We start from the raw sequence: 26,424 nt of genomic DNA, 5'->3' as shown, positions 1-26,424 counted from the left end.
CCCCAACTTCCTGCTGCCTTCAACATATCTCCCACAACTCACGTCGGCCCTCCCGCTTTTCTACCCTTCATTGCTTTTATCGCTTCCTCAACTTCCTTCTCAGTTATCTTCTCTGCCGGTCCTAAAACTGGGTTACTCTCTATGTTGCCATCCCATTCATTCTCTGTATTCAACAGCATTTCCATATATCTTTTCCATCTTCCTTTAATTCCATCTGGGTCGACAGCGATTTGTCCCACTTCATCCTTCAAGCAACTCACCCCCATCACATCACACCTCTCTTTCGCTATCTGCTTTGCAATCCTAAATACTGCTTTCTGACCCTCTTCCGAATCCAAGCGTTCTCCGAACATTTTCCGACATGCCTCCTGCGCCTTTGCTACCTCTTTCTTTGCAGCCTTCCTGGCTGCCTTATAACTTTCATGCTCTGCTGTTTCTGCTCCCGTACCCTTCGCCTTCTGCCACGCCTTGAACTTCTTCCTCTTCTCGTCAATCCTCTTTCCAACTTCATCATCCCACCACCATGTTTCCGAGTGCCTCGGTGGTCCTTTTGTCCATCCACATACCTCACCAACGGCTCCCAACAGACTAGCTTTCATTGACATCCAACCACTTTCAAGCTCGACCACATCATCCTCTACCCTACTCAGCCTCTCTTTTAATGCCTCCCTTACTGTCACCTCTTTCAACCTCCACACCTTCATTCTCGGTTGGTACTTCACCCGCCGAGCTCTCCTCGCACCTTTCACCCTTATGTCGCAGACAACCAAGTGGTGCTGTGAAACAGCCTCCTCCCCCAGGATCACCTTTGTGTCCCGGAGGTGCCCCCTATCTCGCCTACGCACCATCAGGTAGTCAACGGTTGTCGTCGACCCACCTGACGTGTATGTAACAAGCTTATTATCCTCTTTCTGGAACTGAGTATTACAAATCAACAAATCAGCTCCATCAGCAAACTCCAAAATCCTTTCACCTTCTCCATTTCTCACACCATATCCGTAACCCCCATGAACTCCCTCAAAACCATCCATACTCCTTCCCACATGTCCATTTAGGTCTCCTCCTACCACAACAACTTCCTCATCTTTCACGTTTTCCATCAGCTTCTCCATCGCACACCAGAACTTGTCCTTCTCTTCATCGCTTCGACCAACCTGCGGAGCATATCCCGAGATGACGTTCACCAAGAGCTTTCCAATCATCATTTTCACCATCATCAACCTATCACTCACTCTAGTCACACTCACCACATTGTCTACAAACTCCTCAGAAAACAGGACACCAACACCATTCATGCCCTCCAGGCACCCTTGCCACATAAACTTGTATTTCTGTCCCTGCCTACCCTTCACCATTCTCACACCACTTCCCTTCCATCTCGTCTCTTGCACACAACATATGTCCACTCTTCTTCTGACCAATACTTCCACCACTTCTCCTGATCCCCCTTTTATTGTCCCTACATTCCATGTCCCAAACCTCAGAAACCGATCTCCACTTCGGGCTGTACCCTGCCCATATGTAGTTGTAATTGTCATGGTTCTCTTTTTGAGGCAATGTTTTTATGGCCGGATGCCCTTCCTGACGCCAACCCTCTTAGTTGTCTCTTACGACACGCAGGGATACGGTGTACCTATTCTAATCCAGGGTACACACTGGGAAACGTTTAAAACATGGAAATTCTGGGGGGCGGCGTCAGCATCACGGCTGCGGTTTAAACATATTTAAATAATATTTAAACAAAACCATGAAAAACAATCTGGGAAAAGTCTCTAAGTGAGAACGTGGATTTGAGAAAGCAGGAGCAGAGGTGGAAGAAAAACGAGATATAGGGGGCGGGGCACAAGTCGAGACGAGGAGGAGAGCGAACAAGCACGTGTCCGGGAGGAGAGAAAGAATTAATATAGAAATTTTTTTCTGTTTGTTTGTTTGTTTGTTCTGTTTTCAAAACGCTGGACAAAGGGTAAAGATGTTCGTGAGAGGTAGGGGGGAGAAAAGAAAATCAAAGAAACAAGCAAATACTATGAAGGAAAGAACCCATATTCACAAAACACTGACGGGGGGGGAGGGAGCCTGGAGAGACCAGGCCGCATGAGGCGCGAACAAAAAAAACGATTAATTACACACAAATTTGCAACAACTACAAAACCAAAACCAAATAGAAACACACAATAACACATACACAACAAAATACCCAGCGGAAATTTGACAAAGAAACGAACGGGAAAACACTCAAACTTTGATGCCGTGGAGAGATCGAAGCAAGCCTCGGCGCTCGAGGGACCGGAAGTCGGAAACATATATATATATATATATATATATATATATATATATTGTTCTTCAATATCCTTTTAGCTCTTAATATTCCTACAATCTTTGGAAGTTAGCCTGTTTGTGTCCTCATCTGAATCACTGGCTCTGTGTCCAGAACTCAGGTTAAAATCACATATTACCATGTGTGGTTGACCATTGTTCACCAAAGTTCTTGTGATGTAGAATAGGGAGACTTTCAAAATGACATAATCCACCCCAGAATGCTCGGCGCGCATTCTTAGAAACCCCTAGAAATGCTGGTGTTCAGGCTATCCAAAAGTTTATTGGGTGTGAGGTAAAGATTATTGCCTAAAATGGCTCAATGCTTCTAAAATAAGCCAACAAAATACTTGGAAAAGTACCTGAAAGAAAAGTATGTGCCTCTGCACAACAAAAAAGTTGGAGAACTATCTCAGCTCACTGAAAGGGCAGCTACCCATTCTGAAAATGCCCGACGATGTGGGCTGGTGCAAAGCCCAAGTAGACAGGCGTGTGCTACCCAAACCCCCGACGGATCGCTACCAGTGAATGAATTTTGAACTTTGCGGGAATGCATCCTACGAATATGGCAGGCTTGGTGACTTATTTAATAGACGTCTGCATTGGATAGACTATGCTGAGCGTCATTAGCAAGCAACCATAAACAACTCTTCAACAAAGCACATCTTAGAAATATGAAAATACACAATTGGTATGTGTATGTGGATTGGATGCTTCTGAACACTAATGTGAAGGACATATCTGGGGCTTGTGAATGCACAGGGTAAGTATAAAAAAGAAAAATAATTTTTTTTTTTTTACTGTTGATCCTGTTGTGTGGGTCAGGGGGAGTGTGAGCTGTGAGAGCTGTTATAAATGTTTGTTTAGTTCCGGGGCCACAATAAATTATTCTAGATCTTTGCATCGATTGCTTAAATGAGAAGTTTGTGCGTGTGTGCGTGTGCCGCCACTCGATTGTATGAACAGGAAATCGTACAAACTAAACACCTCACATCCACAGATATTTCTCGTGAGTCCAATTTGCATCCAGGAACACAACAGTTATGGTTTTTGTTTTGAAATTTTTGAAATCTAGGAACAGAACAACCATTTTGAAATTGCCACACTCGTTTAAATGCTGAAAATATGTTTAAAATACGATTTCACTTACAGGTTCCATGCTAGCAACGGCAGGTTAAAGTACCCCAGTTCGTTGAAGCGAGTCACTGAAAGCACTCACACAGCACATGCGTGAAAGGCCTCTTGAGCATTTTCATGTCATTTTGAAAATACCGTGTTGCACAGATGTCTACTAATGTATTTGCCCTTGATTTACAAGCTCTTCAATGAGCCTGAGATTACTATAAACAAAAACTAGAGCTTCCAGGGAAGCAGAACTCAACTGAACTGACTGGACAACTTTAAAGTCCTAAATTCTTGTGCTTTTCTGAAGAGCTGAAAAAAATATGCCGGCCTATGGCGGCCATTTTGTGACAGATCGGGTTGACATGCGATAGCAACCTACCTTGTGTGGTAAGAGTCTCACATACCAAGTGTGATCAAAATCCATAAATATTTGTGGACATTAAAGTCTTAACGTCGTTTCGGAGCTGAAAACAATATGGCGGCCTAAGGTGGCTATTTTGTGACGGATCGGGTTGGAATGCAATAGCAACCTACCTTGTGTGGTAAGGGTTAAACATTCTAAGTTTGATCAAAATCTGTTAATATTTGTGGATGCTAGTGTTAATGTCGTTTTCATGACCAAAAACAAAATGGTCGCCTAAGTCCGCCATTTTTCATCGGATCGGGCTGAAATGTAATACCAACCTGGTCCTTGGGGTAAGGATGCTGCATGTCAAGTTTGATCAGAAAAAAAAAACCCCCCCACCTTTAGAGGCCATTTTTCCGGATGCCCTTCCTGACGCCAACCCTTTTTGCCGCCTTTTTTTTTTTTTTTTTTTTTTTTTTGTATACAAGATCGAGGCTCGTGAAAGAGCAAACATTAATCACACAAAAAGACAAACCGACACACAAAACACAAAAAACAAGGGGAGCGGCAGACAAGATGGGGAGAGAGGGGGGAGGACACAAAAGAGAGGGGGAAGAAGGGGAAGGACACAAACACAACATTTGAGAGCAGGGACATCGGGAGGACTTGGGGGGAGGTGGGAGAGGATTAAAACATATGAACACTGCAAGGACTCTGGGGTGAATTACCGGGGGTAGAAAAGATCAAGGTTTTCGATGGGGGAAGATAAGAGATGGTGGTGAACAGCTGTTTTAAAGACCTGGAGGGAGGAGTGGGATTGAAGGGAGTGGGGGAGTTTGTTCCAGAGGCGGGAGAAAAGGGGAATGAAAGAGTGGAGGTGAGCAGAGAGCCTAGACTTTGGCAGTTTAACCATAAGAGGGTTGCAGGCAGATCTTGTGCGACCTGAAGGAATATTGGGGGGACAGAGCACAGAGAGAGCTGGGGGAGCAAGGCCGGAGAGGAGTCGGTAGAAGACAGAAAGACCACCAACCTGCCTGCGGTGAGTGAGTGAAAGGCCCTCGGCGTTGACTACATCGCAGGAGATTCCAATGATTCTGAAAGCTTTGGCCTCAACAGCGTGAAGCCGAGCAAGGTGTGAGGCAGGAGCACCAGCCCAGAGGGGGGAACAGTATTCCATTGAGCTGCGGATGAAAGCCTTGTATGTGGTGAGGAGCTCAGGTGTGCCAAGGAAGGACTTCGCACGACGGAGGATGCCCAGTCGGCGACTGGCTTTGGAGGCCAGCTTGGAAATGTGGTTTTCCCAAGAAAGATCATGGCAGATAGTGAGACCCAAAAGCTTGAGCGACAGAACTTCTTGGAGAGGATTGTTGAGAAAGTAGATGGGAGGGTTGTCCAGTCGGTCCTTTCGGAGAGACATTGTAAGAGTGTGAGATTTGTCAGGATTGAAAGACATGTTCCACTTGTTTGACCAGTCTGTGATTTTGTCCAGGTCTGCAGAGAGTGAGGAGGCTGCAGACTGCCGATCTGAGGGATGAGGAATGGAGCGACAGAGAGTAGAGTCGTCAGCAAAGAGATAGAGAGGATTTTCAAGAGAGTCAGAGAGATCATTGATGAAGACCAGAAAAAGCACAGAGCCCAGAACACTACCTTGGGGAACTCCAGCCTGAACAGGAAGAGGAGATGAGACAAACAGGGAATTACCAGTGAACTGGTACTCAATTTGCCGACCTCGGAAGGATGACAGGCTGAGTGTCGTCAGGCTGACCCTGGCGTTAATTCAGCGATTCAGCGACCTCGGAAGGATGACAGGCTGAGTGTCGTCAGACTGACCCTGGCGTTAATTCAGCGATCGACCGGGATTCGAATCCAGGATCCTGGGATCCTAAGCCAGCACCCTAGCCGCTAGCCCAACACCAGGGGCAGACATCCATCGCAGACTTGCAGCACAATATGGGAACAGTGCTTTACCGCAGCAGAGTGTGTATGATTGGATTTCCATGTTCAAAAACGGTCACACAAGTGTCACTGGTGATGAAAAATCTGGACGCTCATCCACGTCCACAACAGAAGAAACCATTGAACCAGTCCGCACCGTGATTCTGTGTCTGATCTACTGTGGAAGTTTGACGCCAAACGTGCAAGTTTGATCAGAATCGGTTGATAATTGTGGACGCTGGAGTGTTAACGTCGAAAAGTTAACGGACGACAGACGATGGACGCCAGAGGGTCCAGTTGAGTTAACAAATGCAACAAAAACTGACCAGCGAATTTTTTTTTTTCTTGTATCACAAACTCACTTTAGCCTTGATGGATGTGATAAATGCATCGGGCAAGCTCATAGGAACCTTTTCTCAACCAAGTTGTACAGACATAGGCATTTGAGAGAAAATGTCTCCAAACTCTGGCATCTCACACTTTTAAACTTCATTCACTGTATTTATTTCACCATCTCGCTGTTCTGTTTTGTATGCTTTGGCTTTGATAAAAACGAATTTTGTGATCTGACAAAGTACTTTGTTTTGAAATAAATGAAATTTCACATGACGATTCTCACCACCTACCTCCTTCCTCTCTTTTTTTCACACTTTCTGAATTTCAGAACAAACGGCCTTACTTGGACATCATCAATAAACACACAGAAATCCATGGTACGGTGCATGGTACCAGCACGAGCAACTTGCCACCCTATGTCCACAATCATGGCATCCTTAGTGGCAGGGACTTGCAGTTCCTCCTCCGGGAAACACAGGTAGGCTTTGGGTACGTGCGTGTATGCCCGTGCGTGCATGTTCCTGGCTCGCCATAAAATATACTCGAAGGGAAAGCATAAACTGTAATGAGCAAATATTGACCTCCGCTTCTACAATGTGTTTCAAGTGTGTTCACCAAGTTCTACAGACTCGACTCAATAGTCCAGGACACTTCGTTTTCTATTTTTCGATGTATAAGTATATAATTATATACTTATACATCGAAAAATTTAGGAATTTATATATTTTCTTACCAATTATAATTGGTAAGAAAATATATAAATTGGTGTTTATTTATAGCGCCTACGCCGACAAGGTCGCCGGAGGCGTTATGTTTTCTGGTTGTCCGTCCGTACGGGCTAAACCTCGTTTTTCTCGGCAACCATATGTCCAATTGAGACGAAACTTTCAGGGTTTGAATGGCACCCATGCAGAATGTTTTATGATAATTGTGACGTCATAGATCACGTGGTATGGCAGCCATCTTGGATCCAAAGCAAGTAATTAAAAAATTATTTCTCGGAAACCGCTGAATGGAAATATTTGAAACTTGGCACATTGTCAAGTACTCCCAATGGGGAACAAAAGCATGATAATGATGACATCATAGGGGAAGTGGTATACAACAACAACAACAACAACAACATGCATTTTAAAGGCCATTTTCCCTGCTAGAGCGGGGGTTAGCCAGGTGAAGTGGTATACCAGCCAAAAAAAAAAATGTTTTAACCGAATTCCTTATCCTAAAAAATATGAAATTGCATGCACATGATCTATGGCCCATTTGGATTGAAATATTAAATTTATGACGGTTTGTTTTACATCACTTTGTTTTACATCAGATAACTCTAACAGTTTTATTATTTTGTGCTGCCAATGTAGACCTCTAGTAGTCTCGTTCTTTGCTGGAATTAGCAACTATTATTACAAAACCTGACTACTGACATGGATGGAATCTCATCTTTAATACCACCATAAAGTCATTTTCAACAAATAACTGTTCAAATACAGCAATGGAGTATCAGGAGGAACGCAAAAAGTCAAAGATGTACTGTAATCACTTATTATGAGCCGCACTTTTTTCCAGAATTATCTTATCAGAATTTGAGGTGCGAGAACTAAAGTGAAAAAGGTTTTTTTGTTTGTTTGTTTTGTTCTGAATAACTTATGTTCTGTTCAATAGTAAAATAAAAATTGTTCCATTATAATACATTAGTTTGTTTTTTAAATCTTTTATCTGAACTCTTTTAAACATATACTGCCACAGCAGCACAATAAGCTTGGGGATTAACAGATGCATTGCAGCACAATAGATTGCTTGAGAATTACTGTAAGCTAATGACTCGCTAACAACTTCAGTGTTAACTATGAGCTAATACAGTACTGTGCTAGTCAGACAGATGTCACATATCACTTAGTAAGAGTTGTGAGGTACAGTAAAACCCCGAAATTCGCGGATTAGACATTCATGGACCTCGCATATTAGCGGTTCATGAAATGTGACCTGCTTATACAATCGCGGCCATGTGCTTCGTGGATTCGTGGTTTTTCGCGGGTGGAAAAACCATCCCCCACCAGCTGTGCGCTGCCAGTTCTAAAGCCATTTCCCGCCAGTCTCACTTAAACAGAAAGCAGCTTTAACTGACCATCTACCACCAGCCTTGCATAAATACAAAGGAGGTCTAACCAACCATCTACCACCAGCTGCAAATAAACACAAACCAGCTCGAACCAACCATCCCCCACCAGCCATGCGCATAAGTTTATAAATCATCTTCCACTCATGCATAAAACAACTTCCAGCCACACATAAACCATTCCCCCTAGTCTCGCATATAGGTTCTAAAAGCATCTTAAAAGCAGACACCAAAACCACCTTTCTAGGTTGAATAATAATTGAGATATGGCCATTTTAAGCTCCCGGCGGCCATCTTTGACGCCATCTTGAAAATGACCCCTTTCCGGAAGTCAGATGTTACTAGATTTTTAGTATGTTATTTAGCATTCCCAATGGTACCAGAATCCATTGAAAAACCTTTTTTATCAATTTTTTTGGGGTTCAACCATATATTGACCCCTCTATCTTTCATGTGTCATGCTTAAAGCAGCTGTGTGTGCGCAAAAACCATTCCCCACCACCATCCCCCACAAACAATAGTCACACTACCCACCCATCCTCTATCTACCCACAACCCCTGCACAACTACGTATGTGCAGCGTGTCCTGGGCCTCATTCTTTGTTCTTGCCCGCTGCCTTGACCTGCTGTGATTCCTCACGCTCTTGACCTTTTGCACACACAAATGGTGGGTCCTAGGTGTACGAGTAGTGCAGGAGATGTCTGCTCCCAAGAGGCAGAAAAAAAGTCATGGGCCTGAGCCAGAAAGTGGAGCTTATTGACCGTCAAATAGGAGGTGAGAGTGTAGCCTCTGTGGGCAGGCACTATGGTGTGAACGAGTTGACTGTGCGCTACATAAAGAAAAACAAGAAGGCGATTTGCGATATTGTCTCTGCTAACGCAGTACACAGCACCAGAGTGGTTACAAAGGTCAGGGACATTCACATCAAAGCAATGAGAAGGCATTAAATGTGTGGGTAGAGGACAATGCCCAGAGGAACATTATTTTAAGCGGACCTCTAATTCGTGAAAAGGCAAAGCAAATGTACAGTCGTCTAGCTGGCATGGGTGGTGCTGCAAACATGAGTGATGTGGGTACGAGTGGCCCCAGTCCCTTCCAAGCCAGCAGGGGATAGTTTGAACTTGTCTTGAAGTGGTACGATCTCTGCAATGTAAAGCTCACAGACGAGCGTGCCTTAGTGGACCACGAGGCAGCTCAAACGTTCCCTGCTCAAATCACTATGCTTATCGAGGAGAAGGGGTATGGGTGGTGCTGGAGCATATGGAACATGTCTTCAACGCAGGCCTGTTCTGGAAGACCGGCCTGTTCTGGAAGAAAATGCCCAAGAGGATTTTCATCTCGAAGCATGAGAGGACAGCATCTCTAGCTTCAAGGCCTCCAATTACCGAGTATCTCTTCTCTGTGCCAATGCCAAAGGGGCTGCATGATTAAGCCAATGATGCTCTACCATGCCTTGAACCCAAGTCCTCTCAAGGGCAAAAACAAGCAAATTCTGCCTATATTTTGGAGGGCCAACAGAAAGGCATGGATAAACAGCTACCATCTTTATGGATTGGTTCCACAACCGTTTCATCCCTCAAGTGGAGGAGTACCTGACCGAAAAGAACCTCTCCTTCAAGGTTCTCCTGTTGGTGGACATCGCCCATGGCCACGCAGAGGTGCTGAAGGTGGCCCATGCCTACGTCGAGGTCGTCCTCCTGCCACCCAACACCACCTCCCTGGTCCAACCAGTTGATCATGGGGTGATTTCAACGTTTATGATGTATTGCACCCGCTTGTCCCGAAGTTAGCATCTGAAAATGTTGGAAGGACTTCAACATCACGCAGGACTCTCTCGACAAAGTCAAAGTCTCCACCATAAACGCTTGCTGGCACAATCTATGGCTGCAGGCAGTCAACAACTTCAGGGGCTTTCCCGACAGTATGGAAGAGAGGCAGATAATTGCCGGGTTGGCACGACAGGTGGGAGGGGAAGGCTTCGACGACATGCAGCCTAAGGAATTTGGAGGAGCTCAGCACCTCGCATGGTGAGGAGCGGACTGAGGAGGAGTTGGAGGCCATCATTAAGGCTTTCAAGGAGGGCAGTGAAGATGATGATGAGGTGAGGTGGTGAAGCCCAACCTGACAGTCGAGTTCCTGGCTGAGGTCCTGCAGGATATGAGATCAGTCGTTGACAGGTTGTAAGATGCCGACCCAGTGATGGAATGGGACTCAGGTTCACGAGGGGGTTGGATAATATTTTGCTACCATGCAAAGAGCTGCACAGAAACCTACAGCACTCGGATAACCCTAACAACTCGGCTCATGATCAACAATTTTTTTTCACCCCGGCCGCTCCATCTCAACATCTTCATAACAACCCTCATCTGCATCCCCTTCGGTGCAGAACTCATCAGCGACCTCACCTGCATCCTCTTCAGAGGAGTTCATTGAGTTCGCTGGATTCTAAATCGTCATCATCATCATCATCAAAAGTTGCACAGTACCATACCGTATAACCACCGTTTAGAGGCCATTTTTCCCCGCAAAGCGGGGGTTGGCCTTTTCGGGGACCGTGGTAGTTGTTGTTTTTTTTTGGTCCCCTTTTTGAAGCAATGTTTTACGGCCGGATGCCCTTCCTGACGCCAACCCTTTTTGCCGCCTTCAACGACAAACAGGGAATTACCAGTGAACTGGTACTCAATTAGCCGACCTCGGAAGGATGACAGGCTGAGTCAACCCCCCTGGCATTAATTTGGCGATCGACCGAGATTCGAACCCAGGATCCTAGGATCCTAAGCCGGCACCCTAGCCGCTAGCCCAACACCAGGGATTGGAGTACCATACCGTATCTTGAATAAAAATTGGAAACGATACTTTCTGTTCAGTAAAAGTTTATAATTGAAAAAGGTGGACTTACAAGTTGGAAGAGCAGACGTTTTGGCGAGAATCCACTCACCTTGTTCACGGCAGATGTTGACGTGAGGAAGAAGCTTGAAAATTGTCACGTGACCTCGAACATTGGTAGGGTGAATTGGTCTGTTGCCAAACCAGGCGTCCTGTGACGATTGCAGACGACGTGGGAGAGATGTAATAGCCTTATCCTACGTCCGTGACAGATTATATCGCAAACCGCCTCTTTTGTTGAAAGATGGTGATTCAACTCTTTCCCAAATGGATTCCTTTACACTATGAGCAAACCATTTTTTTCTCTGATTACCTTTTTTTTTTTTTTTTTTTGTATACAAGATCGAGGCTCGTGAAAGAGCTAACATTAATCACACAAAAAGTCAAACCGACACATAAAACACAAAAAATAAGGGGAGCGGTAGACAAGATGGGGAGAGAGGGGGAAGGACACAAACACAACATTTGAGAGCAGGGACATCGGGAGAAATGTGGGAGGGGGAGGGCTTGGGGGGAGGTGGGAGAGGTATAAAACATATCAACACTGCAAGGACTTCCAGGAAAGAAGTTGGAATTTCAAAAAAAGTGTATCTGGGGTGAATTAGCGGGGGTAGAAAAGATCAACGTTTTGGATGGGGGAAGATAAGAGATGGTGGTGAACAGCTGTTTTAAAGACCTGGAGGGAGGAGTGGGATTCAAGGGAGTGTGGGAGTTTGTTCCAGAGGCGGGGGAAAAGGGGAATGAAAGAGTGAAGGTGAGCAGAGAGCCTAGATTTTGGCAGTTTAACCATAAGAGGGTCCTGGCAGATCTTGTGCGACTTGTAGGAATATTAGAGAGACAGAGCACAGAGAGAACTGGGGGAGCAAGGCCGGAGAGGAGTCGGTAAAAGACAGAAAGACACCTGCCTGCGGGTGAGTGAGTGAAATGCCCTCAGAGTTAGCTTCTTCGCAGGAGATTCCAATGATTCTGAAAGCTTTGGTTTCAACAGCATGAAGCCGAGCTAGGAGTGAGGCAGGAGCAGAGGGGAGAGCAGTATTCCATTGAGCTGCGGATGAAAGCCTTGTATGTGGTGAGGAGCTCAGGTGTGCCAAGGAAGGACTTCGCACGATGTAGGATGCCCAGTCGGCAACTGGCTTTGGAGGCCAGCTTGGAAATGTGGTTTTCCCAAGAAAGATCATGGCAGATAGTGAGACCCAAAAGCTTGAGAATCTCGATCAGAAAAATGAGAAAAACCTCTTGATATTTATGAAAGCTTCTTTTGTATACTAAGTCGAGACGTATAAGAGATAACACATAGAACGTATAACAAAGGGTGACCATGCAGGTTCAAGTCAACAAACTATTAAGGCCCGAAACGTCGGCTCTACCAGCTTGTAACTCCAGCTTTTTCAATTATTATCTTTTACTGATTAAATTTGACTTGAATTCATCATAACAACCTGCATCGATTGATACCTGCTGTTGATGTTCTTTTATTTGTAAGTATATTTACTGAAATTGTAATCATGTGCATTCGTGTTCGTAAAATTTAAAATAAGTCCTTATGAATCACGAACCGCTGAGAACTTATATCCCCACTTTTCCCATTGAAACTCAAACCCTTTTTCCATTGAAATTCCCTGACATTCGTGAATTCGCTCGACATTTGCGACATTTGCGGCATTTTTCAGGAACGTATCCCCCGCAAATGTCAGGGTTCTACACTACATTCAACATATGTCGTTCATTATATTGTTACAGACGCGGTTTTGGATGTTAGTTTACCGAGCGGTTTGGTATGACCGCGTCTGCACAGTTTACCCGATTCCACTCGAACGTTGGCCAAATCGCGCTATGCTAAATCAATTAAGGAAAGGACACAACGGCTGGGTTAGATGACACGACACCAGGGGTACAGTTCTCAAGACCTCCGGAGGAGGTTATAATATTTGTATGCAGAGCGTTGAGATTACAAGGACAAGAGGTACAGCATAGGAAGGTAGGCACTTAGACACACTTATCTTATTCCCGACAGACCACAGATAAACGGGACAAGACTGACTCACACAGGGATTGATGACAAGGAAGGGCAGGTAGTCGCTGGACAGCACAAGGTGCACCTTGGCTCAGGGACAGGATAGCGCGGTCCAAAAGATGCAGGGAGGTATCGTCGCGCTGGAGGTGGCGTCTGGTTCTCTTCAAGCTGGGGGCGCATCTGACGTCACCTCCGGTAAGTGGCTGCGTATATCCAGCGGGGAGTGACACGCCCTCGGCTCGTTAGCTCCGCCCCAGATGGAATCGGCCCGCCGCTTCTTATTGGGTGCGGGGGGGTTACCGGGCTCCGCCCTTGACGAGGAGCTGACAGGGAGCCCCTATTTGGTAACCCCGTCGAGCACATGGGCAATGGCGGCTAACCAAGCCGGAGTGAGGACGCACACTCCCCGCGCGCTGTTGTTGTAGTTGTTGTTGTTGTTGTTGTAGTTTCATGAGGAAGATGGGAGGAGGTATGGGGAGGTCCTAAACTCACTACTGGTGCCATACAATCACATTCTGGTGCAACGAAGAGTCAGAATTAATGGAAACGAGTCCTTAACTGACATAGACTAAGAATAACTAGCAAGATGTCCTATAGTTGTCTACGTGAGATGCGGTGAACCTGGGCACGACATTTAATGGGGGAAAAAGGGGAAGGTCGGTTCTACAGAGTGTTGTTTACAGACAATGGGACTAGGGAATGGGGGATTGGGGATAGTTGGGGAGTATTGGGGAAATAGGGGAATATTTACAAGCGGATATGGATGGAGGCCAAATCCCATATCCGCAACATTGCACCCTTCTCTACCCTCGGGGCGTCCCGACCCGATAAATTTTTACCTACTTTAGTGTGGCACTCAGATGTAGTTCCCTCTACTATTAACTCTACCCTGAGTGCGACAGTTTTACAGATGTTCACAAATGAGTAAATATGTCCCCCTGCGACGTTGCACCCTTCTCCTCACAGAAACACACCCACAGGATAACCGAATCGCGGAAAGAATTCTCAAACTAAACATACAGCCGGTAGGGAGCATTATTTACATAAGACTACACTGATATTTACACTACGATCCAGGACCTGTTTTTGGAGGAACACATGCAGATGTTATGCATAGAGAGAGCACGCATGCCAGCATCGATACACCAACCCACGAGTGCTCTGTGGCCTTACGGCCTTTAATAATGTGCAGAGCACCCCATCCAAGCACCAAAAGCACCACCCCATCATGTACAGTCAGCACCATCCGGTGCACCAATAAAGTGTTCATAAATCACCGGTGGTGTCGCAGCCGGCCGATGTTCTGCCGCTGGTCTTGCCTTCATGTGGTGCACTTGGCCTTCTTGCTTCCTTAGAAAATAATGAAAGGCGCCAACCGCGTCCATTTCTTTATTGTGGCCGTCAGGGGGCCTACTATTAGTGGTTCACCTGTATGGCATAGGTGCCACGTTGACCCATAGGTCCATCAACGGGTGGTGCTTGCCCGCAAAAGAACTGCGGTCCATGGTGGGCGGCCACAAAAATTGCGGTCCATATGGTGTATCGATCCCGGCAGCAAGCAGCGAAAGTGCAGGCCCACAACTGCGGAGCCAGCACCTCTCTCTCCTCTCTCTCTGCCCCAAAGCCAGATCCTCGGAGGTGGGAGACAAAAGAAGAAGACAAGTGAGTAAGGTGGTAAGGGCGCAAAAGTGCATGCAATATAAGATGATGCACACTGGGGGCACATGGGAACCAGGTGAGACAGGTACGTTCCTACCGTACGCCCCCCCCCCCCCCCACCAGGTAACCTACATTTCCCCCCCCCTTACCCCTTACTGTATCCACAAAACACCACACTACCCATAAACATCTACTTTACAAATCAACAAACGTCCCTACTGTCTTCCCCGTTCCTCCCATAAACCAAATTCGTCTTCTCTCCCTCCTAACCAATCAAATTTGCAATTTTCAACTCTCATCAAAATTTGCCATCTCCAACTCAACATCATAATTTGCCATCACCAATTCATCATCAGTCCCTCCTAAGGAGGGAGAGATGGAATCACCCCAATGTCTCATCCACGTCGTGATGCGTCTCACCAATCCACACAGCAATTCTCATTTCCTGCACACAGAACAAAGAAAACACAGGTGTGGAGTCATCATCATCACCACAGGTAAGTGGCTGCGTATGGTGCGACAGGTTCATCAATCCTAACTATTTCCTAAATGACTTTAACAACTTTACATTACCCGGGGTCTTTCTCCTGCCAAACCATTGGCCCTCTTACACTATGGGTTCTAAAAACCAATTCCCATTGACCAAACTGTGGTGCTTTTCAATTTGGGGTCTCACTCCCCCGATTCATCTCTCGGTGCCCTCGCACAATTTCTGGGCTGCGACGTGTAGCTCTCCTAGCCGGTCTACCCACCTGCACACCTCCACCACTGTAGTTGCCTCCGAGCTTACCTGCTCCTTACCCTAACCTATCTACCTGGGGAAGGCCCTCTGGCGCTCTCCCCACTCGGTGCCCTCTCTGGCACTGGGCTACCCGGGTCCGTCCTCCGGATCCTCGGGCCCCATCCACAACTACCGGCTCCCAGAGCCCACCTGCGGCCTCACCTGGCCGACATCCTCACAGTGGTGGAGTGCCCAACCAACTACACACACTAACAGGCTACACGCCCAGCCATTTCCACAACACTAATGCACCCATCCACAATACCATTCTGCAACCGCACCACAAATGCCAATATCCAACCACAATTTACCTATACCCTCTACCTAACACTTACACTACCCGCCCCGGGTACTCGTGAAAGGGGTCCACTCTTCCCCCATCCACACCTTCGCACCATGCACACCACTCCGTACCACTTACTCCAACTCTCTCCACACACCTGTACTTGCACACCTGTGCTCTCATTCTTGGTGCCGCCTGCACCCTTCTCTCCCCAAGCGCATTCGCGCTGATCCACAACACTCACTACTCACACACTGCTCCACACACCTGTCCAGTTCTCACACAGCATCATCTCATCTAACTACTCCCCTCTGAAACTTGCGCTTCCCAGTCGTCCCTTTAAACTATTGCGCTCCCACGTCATTATCATCCACACTAATCTACCTGCGTCCCCACTACAGGTATCAGTCACTAACTAATCTTAACGTTACCTAATGTCATCTTCGCTAGATCCCTAACAATATAACCTAACCCACCCGGGCTAGTTTTCACTGCCATAAACCCCATAATCTATAGCTCCTTTGCCCCACCCATGGGAAGGGTGGCAGGGATGCCACCCTTACCCACCGGGCCCATCGCTCACTACCAATTTTGCACATCAAATTTCAACAAATCAAAAATTTGCCAATCACTGCCCATCATCTGCCAATCATTACTGCCAATCCTTTGCCAATCATCAAATTTTGTTTTTCTCTAATTTTGGGGCCAAAACACTATCCTCATCACACAGTCTACTCAGTAATGCCTCTCGGTGCGCCAATTTACTTCTAAAGCTCGGCTGCGTACAGCCAAGCCATGAATGCGGGTTGTTCTGTGCCATCGACTGGATGCGTCCCGCATTCGGGGCAGGGACGGGGGCTTACCCGGCCCGAGACCCCACGCACCATCTCGGCACGGAGCCATCCCATGGCTCGATCTCGACCTGCCGGAATGCCTCAACAAAAAGTGGTCGCCATGACGACCCTTCCTATCCAGCCGCCCGCTCCGCCTAGTGGAGCACGGACGCGGCCGTTCAAAGCGAGGCCCAGCACGCACCGAGGGCCCGATTCGGCTAAAAGTCGCTCTAACCTCTCACCCGGTTACCTTCGATGCCTCACCTGCATGCTTACACCCCGCAGCCCGTTCCTTGCTCACACATCCAGCCGTTTCCATGCTCCTCGTCGTACCTTCTCTAACACACCCAGGTACACTCATTCCACTCCCAGCCTTGGTCACACACCTGACCACCGAACACTTTGGCACACATTCGTTGGTCGCACACCTCACCAACACACCTTCGCGCCCCCTCCTCTGTCACCTCCTCTGTGACAATCACAGGTGTGCTCTCACTCGCACACCCAATCACGTGCCTCACTACCAATTCCAGCGTGCATTCCCACTCACGCTCTACCATTCCAGGTGTACATCCTCGCTCACCTGTCACAACCAACTCACGCTCCTTGTCACTCTCACTACTCTCACCTCCATTCTTGACAGCGCACTCACCCTTACTCTCGACAGCGCACTCTTTCCTCATGCACCTGTCCGTCACACACCTTTCTCACGCACACTCTTGTGCACACTCTCCCGTCACACCCTCTGTAACACTTACCACACCGCGCTTCCATGTGCTCCCTCGCACACGCGCTACGACCGACTCGCTCTCGCCAGCACCCTCACTCCTTGGCACGCACTTTTTCCTCACACACCCCAGAGTCGGACTTTCTCGCACACCTCCTTTTTCGCACACCAGACCTGTCGCACACTTCACCCACGGCCTCTCACGAACACCCGGGTCCATCTCGACCCCCAAGCTTCTTAAATCCCCTGGCGCATCATACGCACGACCATATTGGTCACCACTTACACCGGGTCCTCTTCCTCTTCGCTTCTCCTCCATCACCTGCGAATCCCTCATCCGGTTAATGAGCACATCATCACGATCCAAACACAGACTTTGGACCAATTATTTTACCTCCTCTTTTATCTCTTTCTTATCCCCTCTCCGTCGCTTCTTAATTTCGCTCACCCCTTCTTCCACTTCTTCTAATTTCTGCTTTACCTCTTTTATTTCCCGGTACGTCTCCTCAAGCTCGTCCTCCAAGGCTACCTTGACCGTTTCCATGTGCGTCCTCACCTGCCGGTCCTTCGTCTCCATTACCTCTGTCACCTCGTCCAACCTCGTTGTCAGTCCCTCACGTACCATCTGACATTCCCTCTTCGTCGCTATCAAGTCGTCTTTTAGTTCTTTCTGTGTCGCTTTTAACCCTCCTAATACCGCAGTGTTCCTTTGAACCTGCTCCGTTAGTCCTTTTTGTCCCTCCGTCAGCTGTTCCACCTCCTGCGTCAGGTCCTCTATGCCCCCTTGTAACTTTACAGTCCCCTTTCTCACCTCCTTCTCCATGTGCTCCTTACAGTGCCTCACCTCCTCGCGCACTCCTCCGACCTCCTCACTCACACCTCTTCTGATCTCCTCTCCCATCACTTGCATCTCCTGCCCAGATGCCACCCTCATCTGCTCCATTTCCTCCCTGTGAGCATCCAGTTTGGTTTCTACCCCCATTCTGACCCCCTCTATCTGCTGCCCCATTTGTTTAACTTCCCTTTCCGCTTGGTCCCTCATGTCCCTCAATTTGCCTTCCATACTGTTTTCTAACACCTCTAACCCCTTTTGCATCCCTTCCATTTCATTCTCTTGAGCGGCCATTCTGTTTTCTACCCCCGTTAACCCCTCCTGTATTTCCCCTAATCTATTGTCTAATTTCCCAAATTTCTTGTCTAATCCCTTAAAATTATTGTCTAACCCCTCACCGGTACTTCTCGCTTCGTCCCTCATTACCCCCATTTGGCCCTCTAATCGCTCACTATCAGCCCTCAATCCCACAATTTGGTTTCCCAATTGCTGACTATTAGCCCTCATCTCGTCCTTCATTTCTTCACCCGACTTAACCATAAAGGCCTTTATTTGTTCCATAAATAGGCCCCAATCCATCGGCGGCGCTACCACGGTCGCGGGCGCGGTTGCCGTGGCCATGTGCGAGGCGCCATTTTGCGCGCCCGCAACCTCGTGCGCGACGACGCTATTTTGCGAATCTGCTACCCTCACTGCTTCGCTCTCCTCTTGTCCCTCATTTTGGTCCTGGATCGACCCTGCCTCCCTCTCCTCTACCGGAACCCAGCCGTCTTGGTCTGCCATAGCGCGACTTTCAAAATTCGGGTTTTTATTATTTTTTTGTAAAACACAATTAAATTTCGCTGTTATAATTTCGAGCGCGTGAAACGCGCTCCGGATCGAATCCCACTTCCCGACACCAAATGTTACTCTAATAGTACAATTGGTGTTCCACAATTTGGGCTAAATGAATTTAGTCCCAGGTCCGAATCCAACTCCTCGACACCAAATGTTACAGACGCGGTTTTGGATGTTAGTTTACCGAGCGGTTTGGTATGACCGCGTCTGCACAGTTTACCCGATTCCACTCGAACGTTGGCCAAATCGCGCTATGCTAAATCAATTAAGGAAAGGACACAACGGCTGGGTTAGATGACACGACACCAGGGGTACAGTTCTCAAGACCTCCGGAGGAGGTTATAATATTTGTATGCAGAGCGTTGAGATTACAAGGACAAGAGGTACAGCATAGGAAGGTAGGCACTTAGACACACTTATCTTATTCCCGACAGACCACAGATAAACGGGACAAGACTGACTCACACAGGGATTGATGGCAAGGAAGGGCAGGTAGTCGCTGGACAGCACAAGGTGCACCTTGGCTCAGGGACAGGATAGCGCGGTCCAAAAGATGCAGGGAGGTATCGTCGCGCTGGAGGTGGCGTCTGGTTCTCTTCAAGCTGGGGGCGCATCTGACGTCACCTCCGGTAAGTGGCTGCGTATATCCAGCGGGGAGTGACACGCCCTCGGCTCGTTAGCTCCGCCCCAGATGGAATCGGCCCGCCGCTTCTTATTGGGTGCGGGGGGGTTACCGGGCTCCGCCCTTGACGAGGAGCTGACAGGGAGCCCCTATTTGGTAACCCCGTCGAGCACATGGGCAATGGCGGCTAACCAAGCCGGAGTGAGGACGCACACTCCCCGCGCGCTGTTGTTGTAGTTGTTGTTGTTGTTGTAGTTTCATGAGGAAGATGGGAGGAGGTATGGGGAGGTCCTAAACTCACTACTGGTGCCATACAATCACATTCTGGTGCAACGAAGAGTCAGAATTAATGGAAACGAGTCCTTAACTGACATAGACTAAGAATAACTAGCAAGATGTCCTATAGTTGTCTACGTGAGATGCGGTGAACCTGGGCACGACATTTAATGGGGGAAAAAGGGGAAGGTCGGTTCTACAGAGTGTTGTTTACAGACAATGGGACTAGGGAATGGGGGATTGGGGATAGTTGGGGAGTATTGGGGAAATAGGGGAATATTTACAAGCGGATATGGATGGAGGCCAAATCCCATATCCGCAACAATATGTTGTGTTTCATACAAGTTAGATATCATCCGTTATGCTGAATTATATGGTAACAGAGCAGGAGGTCATCTGTTTGATCTTGATGACAGTAATGTTAGAACCTTGCGTAGACAGAAATAAGGCCAATCGTTTCTCCGGTGCTCATTTCCCAGAGCTAGAGAAGGTCCTCATCGAGCGCATAACCGATCTCTTGGGATTGCAGGCAACACAGTCCACGTCGGTCTGCAGGCGGAGATCATCGCTCGAAACCTGAAGTTTTTGGGTGTGGGTTATACATAGAAACTGGTATTTTCCTGAGTTTTAACTGAAAAGTGCCCTGCGTATTACACATGAGTAATTGGTAATCCAAAATATATGAAACTTTTTCTCTCTGTCAAATGGAAAAGTCAGCAGCATTATATATGACGACCTTTATCTGCAGACAAATAATTGAGTTCACAAGAGGCAAGGATTGCCATGTATTTCAAGTGGATGGCAAACACGATGGTGATTTATATTTGACCTGGACATGTTTGCAAATAGACTTGTCAACTTGAAATTATTTGAACCAGTAAAATATCGATGTACTAAACGGGCAATGACTATCATACTGTGCAGCAAGAATCTATATATGTCAATAGGCTTGATGCTTGCATTGACGAGAAATTTAGTAATCGTTCACTATTAACACCCCCTTCGTTATCCCGTTTGCTGCCGTCTTCATTTTCAGCATGATAAAGCTGAAATTTCAGCATGCATTTCATAAAAAAACCGCATGATTAGAATAAAAGGTATTCCTTGTGAGCATGATAAAGCCAAAGTTACTCAAAAATTGTCGCATGTATTACTACGCCTTTTTATATAATAATGTAAGTCCACATCAAATTTGAATCTCTCATTGTTGCGTTTTCTTTCTGATTCTCTCGGACTGGGAGCTGGCTTTGTTTTACCGATGGTTTATGGTTTTTTTTCCTCGTGTCATTGTGCACCTGCTCGTTTGTGTTCCTGGTTTGTTTGTTTTTCTTCTTTTGTTTTTATTACTCCCATCTAGCCTTATCAGCTTTCTCCTTCCCCTGTTTCTCCCCTCAACCCACTCTTCAAATAAATTGCGGATTCTGTATCCAGTCTGTTTGTGTCCTGCAAATGTTTAAACATGCAGTTGTTGGAGTAACAGTCACACGTGGTATGTGCATCAAGTCACTTGTTGTATGTGTATGAAGTCATACATTGCATGTGTATGAAGTCATGCATGGTCTGTGTAAGAAGTCACACATGGTATGTTGGTATGTGTGTGAAGTCGTACATCGTACGTGTATGAAGTCATACGTGGTACATGCATAGTCACATGTGATATGTGCATTGTCACATGTTGTATGTGTATGAAGTAACACATGGTATGTGTATGAAGTCATACATAGTCACGTGAAAAAGTAAGTACACCCCATATAAAGTTTTGACTTTTTCAACATATTTCAACATACAGCTATTTGATCTTCATTTCAACAATATTGAGAGACAAAGGTGATATAATATAACAAATATCATGAAACATTTACATTTTGTAGTCCATTGTATAATTTAAATAAACATAAATGCAAATTTTGCATGTGGAAAAAGTAAGTACACCCTTGGCTCTAATAGGTGGTATTGCCCCCTTTGGCAGAAACAACTTCAAGTAGGTGTTTCTTATAACTGTCTACCAGTCTCTGACATCGACTGTGAGAAATTTTTGCCCACTCCTCCATGCAGAATTCTTTCAGCTGTGCGATGTTTGAGGGGTTTCTTGCATGCACAGCTCGTTTCAAATCCCCCCACAACATCTCGATGGGATTTAGATCCGGGCTATGACTTGGCCATTCCAGAACCCTCCATTTCTTTCTTTTCAGCCATTCCTTGGTGAATTTACTGGTATGTTTAGGGTCATTGTCATGTTGCAAGGTCCACCTTCGGTTGAGCTTCAACTCTCTGACAGATGGCCTCACATTATCCTCAAGCACCCTCTGGCACAATGAAGAATTCATAGTGGATTATATGATGGTGAGCTGCCCAGGCCCTGATGCAGCAAAGCTGCCCCAAACCCACACCCAACCAGGTGGCATGATGACAGTTGAAGTCACCACATATGAGGAAGAGAGAGTTGGGATGAGTGGATAGAAGTTGGTCCATGTTGTCAGACATTGAAAAGTAGATGGAGTCATCACTGTTTGGGGGACGGTACAGAACACATATGAACAAAAGGTGGGAGCGGAGAGGAAGCAATCTGTCACAATCTGTCAATTTCCCGACCCGGATCTCAGCCAATGGAGTATCTTCTCTTCTAGACTTGGTTATGACAAACTTCCCTGCTAATGTCTGCTGCTCTTCTTCTGCTCCAATCGGTTCTTCTGATCATGTGCTTGTCAAAGTGGACATCTCTCTGGCCATTCTCAGAGAGCCTCCTCAGCGTCGACGAGTCTGGCATTTCACTCAGGCTGACTGGGACGGTCTTCAAGCAGCCATCAATCGTCTGGATTGGTCTCCCATCTCCACTGCCTCTGACATCAATTCTTCCTGGGAATTCTTCCAAAGCAAACTGATCTCTCTCATGCACAGATTTATCCCATCTCACCTTCAATTGTCTTACCCTTCCTCCCGTCCATGGTACACTGAATCTTGTGGTGAGGCAGTTGCCCTGAAACAACTTGCCTTTGCCTCTTGGAAGGCTAATCCAACTGAAGGAAATCTCAGTTCCTTCCACCAAGCTCGGAACAAGTGTGTGTCTACCCTCAGGAGTGCCAGGAAGCACTATCTCTCCTCACTCAAGAATGAACTCTCAAACCTGTCTCCTTCCTCCAAATCCTGGTGGCGTCTGGTCAAATCCGTTTCTGGTGTTTGTTCCCCCTCCATCCCCTCCCTTACCTCAAATGGCCACACAGTTGACATCGCACGTGACAAAGCCGAATGCCTCAACTCTGTGTTCGCCTCGAAATCCTTAGTCCCAAACCCATCTCTCTCTGTTCCCACCTTTCCCAGTCGAACCCAAATGCTCCTGGACTCTGTGTCCTTCTCTCCTGACAAGGTGGAGGAGTTTTTGTCAAACCTCGACTCTGATTCTGCAACTGGACCAGACGGCATCAGCCCACGGGTCCTAAAATCCTGCTCTGCCGCTCTATCTCACCCTCTCTCTGTTCTTTTCACCCTATCTTTTGCTCAAGGTCATCTGCCAGCATCCTGGAAATCAGCTAACATTACCGCTTTACACAAAAAAGGTGCAAAAACAGATCCTTGCAACTACAGACCAATCAGCCTGCTCCCAATTATCAGCAAAGTCATGGAATCCATCATTGCTTCGGATATGAAATCTTTCCTCTTCTCCAATGGCTTGATCTCTGATCATCAATTTGGTTTCAGACCAGGTCACTCTACTCTGGACATGCTGCTTCTGCTGTCTCAACAATGGATGGAGGTCCTGAATGCCAAACAGGAAATCAGAGCTGTCTCCCTTGACATATCAAGGGCCTTTGATACGGTCTGGCACCCAGCTCTGCTCACCAAACTCTCCTCCTATGGTATCCATGGAAATCTCCATGCATGGCTTGCGGACTTCCTCTCTGGTCGTAGTCAACGTGTGGCCCTGAATGGATTTCTCTCATCTCCCCTTCCTGTTCAGGCTGGAGTTCCCCAAGGAAGTGTGCTGGGCCCTGTGCTTTTTCTGGTCTTTATCAATGATCTCTCTGACTCTCTGGAAAATCCTCTCTATCTCTTTGCTGATGACTCCACTCTCTGCCGCTCCATTCCTCTTCCCTCAGATAGGCAGTCTGCAGCCTCCTCACTCTCTGAAGACCTGGACAAAATCACAGACTGGTCAAACAAGTGGAACATGTCTTTCAATCCTGCCAAATCTCACTCTCTTACTATGTCTCTCCGAAAAGATCGACTGGACAACCCTCCCATCTACTTTCTCAACAATCCTCTCCAAGAAGTTCTGTCACTCAAGCTTTTGGGTCTCACTATCTGCCATGATCTTTCTTGGGAAAACCACATTTCCAAGCTGGCCTCCAAAGCCAGTCGCCGACTGGGCATCCTCCGTCGTGCGAAGTCCTTCCTCGGCACACCTGAGCTCCTCACCACATACAAGGCTTTCATCCGCAGCTCAATGGAATACTGTTCTCCCCTATGGGCTGGTGCTCCTGCCTCACACCTGGCTCGGCTTCACGCTGTTGAATCCAAAGCTTTCAAAATCATTGGAATCTCCCGCGATGAAGCTATCTCTGAGGGCCTTTCACTCACTCACCGCAGGCAGGTAGGTGGTCTTTCTGTCTTCTACCGACTCCTCTCCGGCCTTGCTCCCCCAGCTCTCTCCGTGCTCTGTCCCCCAAATATTCCTACAGGTCGCACAAGATCTGCCAGCAACCCTCTGATGGTTAAACTGCCGAAATCTCGGCTCTCTGCTCACCTTCACTCTTTCATTCCTCTTTTCTCCCGCCTGTGGAACAAACTCCCACACTCCCTTCAATCCCTCTCCTCCCTCCAGGTCTTTAAAACAGCTGTTCACCACCATCTCTTATCTTCCCCCATCCATAACCTTGATCTTTTCTACCCCCACTAATTCACCCCAGATCCACCTTGTTTGAAATTCCAACTTATTTCCTGGAAATCCTGGCAGTGTCCATATGTTTATACCTCTCCCACCCCCCCCCCCCCCCCTTCACATGCCTCCCCCCTTCACATGCCTCCCCCCCAAAGCCCTCTCCCTCCCACAGATCTCTCGATGTCTCCATGTCTCTCGGTCCCTGCTCTCAAATGTTGTGTTTGTGTCCTTCCCCCTCTCTCCCCATCTTGTCTACCGCTCCCGATGTTATTTGTTTTATGTGTCTGTTTGTCTTTCTGTGTGATTAATTTTCGCTCTTTCACGAGTCTCGATCTTGTATACAAAAAAAAACAAAAAACAAACAAAAAAAAAAACCATAATATTTCCACCTCCATGCTTTACAGTTGGTATCAGGTTCTTGTGGTCAAATGCTGTCTTTGGTTTTCGCCAAACATGTCTTCTGGTACTGTGGCCAAATAGCTCTACCTTTGACTCATCTGTCCAGAGCACATTGTTCCAGAAGTGCTGGTCTTTGCCTCGGTGTTCATTGGCAAACTTTAATCTTGCCCTGATGTTCTTTCTGGACAGCAAAGGTTTCCTCCTGGTACACCTCCCATGTAGATCAAATTTGTGCAGCCTCTTTCTAATGGTAGACTCGTGCACTTTGACATCAACAGTGGCAAGAGCTACCTGTAGGTCGCGTGATGTCATTCTGGGGTTCTTCGAGACTTCTTTCAGCATCTTGCGGTCTGCTCTCGGGCTGAACTTGTTGGGGCGGCCTGGCCTGAACAAGTTGGCAGTTGTTTGGAATATTCTCCACTTGTAGATGATCTTCCGGACAGTCGAATGATTGATTTCAAATTGTTTGGAGATCTTTTTAAATCCCTTCCCAGACTCGTAGGCATCTATAACCTTCTTTCTGAAGGCCGCAGAGAGCTCTTTTGATCTAGGCATGGTGACGCCGCACACTTCAACAACAAAGACCAAACCAAACTAAATGTCTGAAGTTTAAATAAGACAGGTTCCTCCAAGATCCTCTCTAACGATGTTCTAATCATTTGCACCTGAGCTGGTGCACCTGATTCTAATTTTAGGTATTTGAAGTAGTGATAAATGTCGGTGTGTACTTACTTTTTCCACATGCGAAATTTGCATTTATGTTTATATAAATTATACAATGGATGACAAAATGTAAATGTTTCATGATATTTGTTATATTATATCACCTTTATCTATCTATATTGTTGAAATGAAGATCAAATAGCTGTATGTTGAAATATGTTGAAAAAGTCGAAACTTTACAAGGGGTGTACTTACTTTTTCACATGACTGTATGTGTATGAAGTCATACATGGAATTTGCATCAAGTCATACATGGTATGTGCATCAAGTCACACATGATATGTGTATGAAGTCATACATTGTATGTATGAGGTTATACATGGTATGTGTATGAAGTCATACATTGCATGTGTATGAAGTCATACATTGCATGTGTATGAAGTCATACATTGTATGTGTATGAAGTTATACATGGTATGTGTATGAAGTCACACATGGTATGTGTATGAAGTCGCATGTGTTATGTGCATCAAGTCACACATCGTATGTGTTTCAGCAACACAT

General features: G+C 46.7%; 1 protein-coding gene across 1 annotated transcript in view; it reads left to right on the top strand.

Annotated features, from left to right (window-relative positions):
* MGAT5 (alpha-1,6-mannosylglycoprotein 6-beta-N-acetylglucosaminyltransferase) overlaps window positions 1–26,424 on the top strand; it is a 127,926-nt gene that overhangs the window by 82,690 nt on the left and 18,812 nt on the right. The window contains exon 12 of the mRNA XM_078781378.1: window positions 6,384–6,533. Within this exon, the coding sequence (XP_078637504.1) occupies window positions 6,384–6,533 (150 nt within the window). The remainder of the gene's footprint in view (window positions 1–6,383; window positions 6,534–26,424) is intronic.

This window comes from Myxine glutinosa, chromosome 7 (assembly GCF_964187855.1).
Source record: "Myxine glutinosa chromosome 7, kmMyxGlut1.1, whole genome shotgun sequence".
In the NCBI taxonomy this organism is placed as follows: Eukaryota; Metazoa; Chordata; class Myxini; order Myxiniformes; family Myxinidae; genus Myxine; species Myxine glutinosa.
The sequence above is the reverse complement of the archived record's forward strand: the minus strand, read 5'-3'. Positions and strand labels throughout refer to the sequence as shown.